General features: G+C 41.3%; 1 protein-coding gene across 1 annotated transcript; it reads left to right on the forward strand.

Annotated features, from left to right (window-relative positions):
* Nucleotides 1–1,431: 1,431 nt before the first annotated feature.
* Nucleotides 1,432–2,374, forward strand: LOC141919154 (olfactory receptor 4S2-like). The gene is given in 2 exon segments (XM_074814180.1): nt 1,432–1,830; nt 1,832–2,374. Coding segments are annotated over 2 exon segments (927 nt in total). The 5' UTR covers nt 1,432–1,446.
* The last annotated feature ends 2,190 nt before the right edge of the window (nt 2,375–4,564 follow it).

Genomic DNA, 4,564 nt, shown 5'->3' on the forward strand with positions numbered 1-4,564 from the left:
CCTCCTTAGGAGCAAGGAGATGGTGCAATTACCCATCCTTTTTGAAAGTTAACCTTCCACACTGTATTTACTTTATTTTGCAATTGATTGCATTATATCGCATACCTATAGTCTCTCCCTGAAAAGATACTTTTAGAAGTATTCCTCTGTGGGAATCTTCCCCTGAATTAGTCATTCTAGTCATTCTCTTGGAGTCAACAGAAAGAAAGAGGCATCTCCAGAAGGTAATTCATCACATCTTAGACACCTTAAGTACACACCTTAGGCTGGTCATGAGTTGCCCTGCAAAGGCAGAAAAAAGAGTGCACGACTGGCTCAGATATAGGTGCCTACATGACGTAAGGCAATGAGATGGAATGAGGCAGGTGAATATACTGTAAAATGCAGTTTGGTGATGGTGACGGGGGCCTTACCAAGAGGGACACACAGTAGAGCTGTCTTGTGGTGAGTGGGTCATATCTTTACAATTCTTTCAAAAATATACACCTTGTTTTAGCTCAGGAGTTTCCCATCTGCCGATATTCAGGAATATAGTTTTCCTTGATCATTTATCTCTTGGTCACTCCTTTCTGAACCACTGATTGCCTAAACATGACACCGAGACTGGAGGGGTTTGCTTCCAGTTCTGCCCTGGCCTAGATGGAGCCCAGCTGTTTCTCTTCCTCTGGCTACTGCCCAGCCATAAATATGCACACATTTTGTCCTTTGTTTTCTGTAGAAAACTATGTCAGTGCTAAGTGAAAAGAGGAGGGATGGAGAGGATCACAGCTTGGTAAGACTAGGTAGAAATTGATGTCACATTGTTCTTACTGATCTTTTCTTCTTGGAGATATATCAGAAAAGGAATTATCCATGTAAATTTTACTCCCCTTCTTGAATACCTTTTACCTACTGTTAGTACAACTGTAAGCACAGGAAAAGTCCCTAACTTTCCCAACTTCCTCTCTAGGCTTTACTTTGTGGCTTTGAGAGCAATTTTGGGTTTTCTCCATTTCTGTGTTTCCTGTGGATGCTTGACCAGTTTTTGCTTGCACAAGAGATTTTGCCGTAAATTTAAATAGGCACTAGATAATTTGAATTAACTGAATCATTCCACAGAAGTGCTCAGATGACCTTCACAAACAGGGAGAACTGCTTGTGTTTTTATTGGGCAGGACTTGCCATGGTCATTTTTAACAGCAGTTGCCTGGGAATGTTTTGATACTAGGATGAATCCCATACAGATAGTTTGTTTCTAAGAGGTGCCTATTTTTGGTGAAACTCTAAAGTAAAAACCAGCAAAAAAACCACTTCATAAACTTAATACTAATCCTGTCTATTTCTTAGTGTGCATGCACTTCTGATAAAGAATTCATTTTTAAGAATGAAAAAACCTGATGAATCATTTGTCTTTATTTTTCCATGTGCCCAGGCTGTGCATTGCATATCGCCACCCAACTGAGTAACATGGAGAATGCAAGCAGTGTGAAGGAATTCATTCTTCTGGGCCTCTCAGAGAACCAAGGAGCACAGAAAATACATTTTGTGATGTTTCTGTTCTTCTATATGATTACTGTGGCAGGGAATCTGCTCATTGTTATCACTGTAATTAGCAGTCAGTGTCTGAACTCCCCCATGTATTTCTTCCTCTGCTACCTGGCCTTTCTAGATATCTGTTACTCTTCCATCACAGCTCCCAAAATGATTGCTGACTTCCTTGCTGAAAATAAAACCATCTCCTTTGTGGGTTGCATAGCACAGCTGTTTGGGGTGCATTTCTTTGTCTGCACAGAGTTCTTCATCCTCACAGTGATGGCCTATGATCGCTACGTGGCCATCTGCAGACCTCTCCCACTACACCACCCTCATGACCAGGTGCGTGTGTGGCCGGATGGTGATTGGCTCGTGGGTAGGAGGCTTTGTGCGCTCCATAGTGCAAACTCTTCTAACCTCTCAGCTCCCTTTCTGTGGCCCTAACAAAACTGACCACTACTTCTGTGACGTCCGCTCTCTACTACAACTGGCCTGTACTGACACCTACACTGTGGGCATCATTGCTGTTGCCAACAGTGGAATGATAACTCTGAGCTGTTTCTTCATCCTGGTCATGTCCTCCATTGTCATCCTGGTTTCCTTGAAAAGTCAAGTATCTGAAGGGTGGCACAAGGCCCTCTCCACCTGTGGGTCCCACATCACTGTGGTGATTCTGTGCTTTGCACATTCATCTACATACGCCCATCTAAATCTGTTGGAGGACAAGAGCGTGGCAGTGTTTAACACTGTCATCATACCCATGCTGAACCCACTCATCTACACGCTAAGAAATAAGGAGGTGAAGAGTGCCATGAGAAAACTGTGGAGTAGAAAAGTGGGAAGTGAAAACGGGAAGGTGTAGAACTGTGGTAACATTTCCAAAGGATCGGAGAAAATGAAGCATCTTTCACTATAATTTATTTTGTGAAAATTCCCCAAGAACTGCCTTTCAAAGAACAGCTTGTTAGCTCCTGTTGTAATTAGGAAGACACCAAAGATTCATCTTTTGATTTGAAAGACATTGTGAGCTCTGTGACAAACAGGCATTCTCTCTCTATTCTCTTGTCAGCTAGCGCAGGCCCAGGCCTGGGGCTCCTGAACACTAACGGAAACATCAGTGTTTAAATAAATACTATTAAAATGCTGAAAATTTTGTCCAGGTAGAGCATCCCATTACTCAGATATAAACATTCAGATGAACTCCATCTGCTCTGTAATCCATTCAGCTCAGAACACAGAGGTCTATGGTCACATACTGCTGGAATTTCTGCTTGCAGTATCACAGAATCGCAGTATCACAGAATCGCAGTATCACAGAATCACAGAATCAACTAGGTTGGAAAGGACCTTGAAGATCATCTAGTCCAACCATTAACCAAACACTGCCAGTTCCCATCTACACCATATCTCTCAGCGCTATGTCGACCCTACTCTTAAACACCTCCAGGGATGGGTACTCCACCACCTCCCTGGGCAATCCATTCCACTGCCTAATAACCCGTTCTGTAAATAAACCTCTCCCCTTCCTCCTTTCTTCCACTGACCTTGGTGTTTGCACAGATGTTCTCCTCTCAGCTCCTCACAACTACAACTCGTCCTCCCAGGTTCCCCTTTCTAAATACATTATCACAGATGTGCAGCCACCGTCGCTAGTTGGCCTGGCCTTGGTGCAAAGGTGGGTCCGCTTTGGAGCTGGGGGAGCTTTGAGAAGCTTTTTACAGGGGCCACTGCTGTAGCCCCCTCCCCTGCTACCAGAAACCACCGCCACTCACTCAAACCCAGGACAGTGGGCAGTGGGCTCTTCTGCTTCGCCCTCTTGGGAGGAAAAAAGAATGCTGTTATTTATCCATTTGAGTCTTTTTCTTAATCTACCTATCAGGTCTATATGGACCTCATTGAAATGTAAAAAGTTTGAAAAAGCGCTCTGGAGGACTTCAGGATTTGAACGGTGAGAAGTGCTTTTGCTCTGAAATAAGCACATTACTTAAGAGAAACAAACAGTTAAGCATGTTTGAAATTGGATGTTAAGGTGCTTTTGCAGCCATTCAAACAATTTTAGTTGTTAAATTATGGATTTGAATTAACAGTTAAATAGTTACCTAAAAGTTGTGTGAATAAAAGAATACTGTCAATTCTGGCTTGCTCTGAAGATCTGGGACTGGCTATAAAATTGCATTTTGCTGTGAAGTATTTTATGTTGAATGGTACTAGCTGTCCTTCAAAATGTCTAAGGTTAGGTTTTCTTACTGATACTATATTGCAATTTTTTTCCCCTTTTCTATGAGTAATTCCTCGCCAGCTGGATTTATGATCTTGATGTCTTCTCATGGGTTTATTAACGTTCAACAGCTGTGTTCTCCTTTAAAAAAAATAAAAGTTTGTATTGCATCCCAGTAGTTCTCCCTGTTGTCTTCAGATTAACTTTTGGGTTTATTCTGCCTCCAATAAAGGCAGAAGAAAAATGGGTTTTAGAATTGGGAATGGTCAAAAAAGAAGCATAAAAGGAGCAGAAGTGTAAAACTGGAAAAATAGTAGAACTTTTGTTAGAACTTTTAGGACTTTGGATTTTATAATGACGGCTGTAAACTGTTATTGTTAAGTATTTGAGATTACGTAATGTTTAGCTCATTATTCTTTATGCAGGTATAGTAGCTTGACCAGCAGTTGCATTTGAACCAGTCATAATGTTCATACATAGTTTCTCAGCCCACACACTGAGCTGTCATGTGAAGGTCTGAGTGGGTAGAAAATAAGCCCATAACAAATTTTAAGACTTTACTGAGGGCACTTAATTTTTAACATTAACACTTTAAAATTTGGGGGCAAGGGATGATGAAAGCAACTTGTACGTTGACCAGATCTGCGCTATTTCTGAAATTCTATTTAAATCTTTTTAAACCATAAAGAATTCAGTAGGTTGTCCCCATATTGGCTAGTTCAAGAAACCTAAAACACTTTGTACTTCAAGTTTATAACCATTTTTTTGCATGTGTCTCAAGTTCATACTTTATGTAAATTGCATGCAGTAATTGCCTTTTTATGAGAACCACAT

The sequence above is a fragment of the Strix aluco genome, unplaced genomic scaffold (genome assembly GCF_031877795.1).
Source record: "Strix aluco isolate bStrAlu1 unplaced genomic scaffold, bStrAlu1.hap1 H_2, whole genome shotgun sequence".
In the NCBI taxonomy this organism is placed as follows: domain Eukaryota; kingdom Metazoa; phylum Chordata; class Aves; order Strigiformes; family Strigidae; genus Strix; species Strix aluco.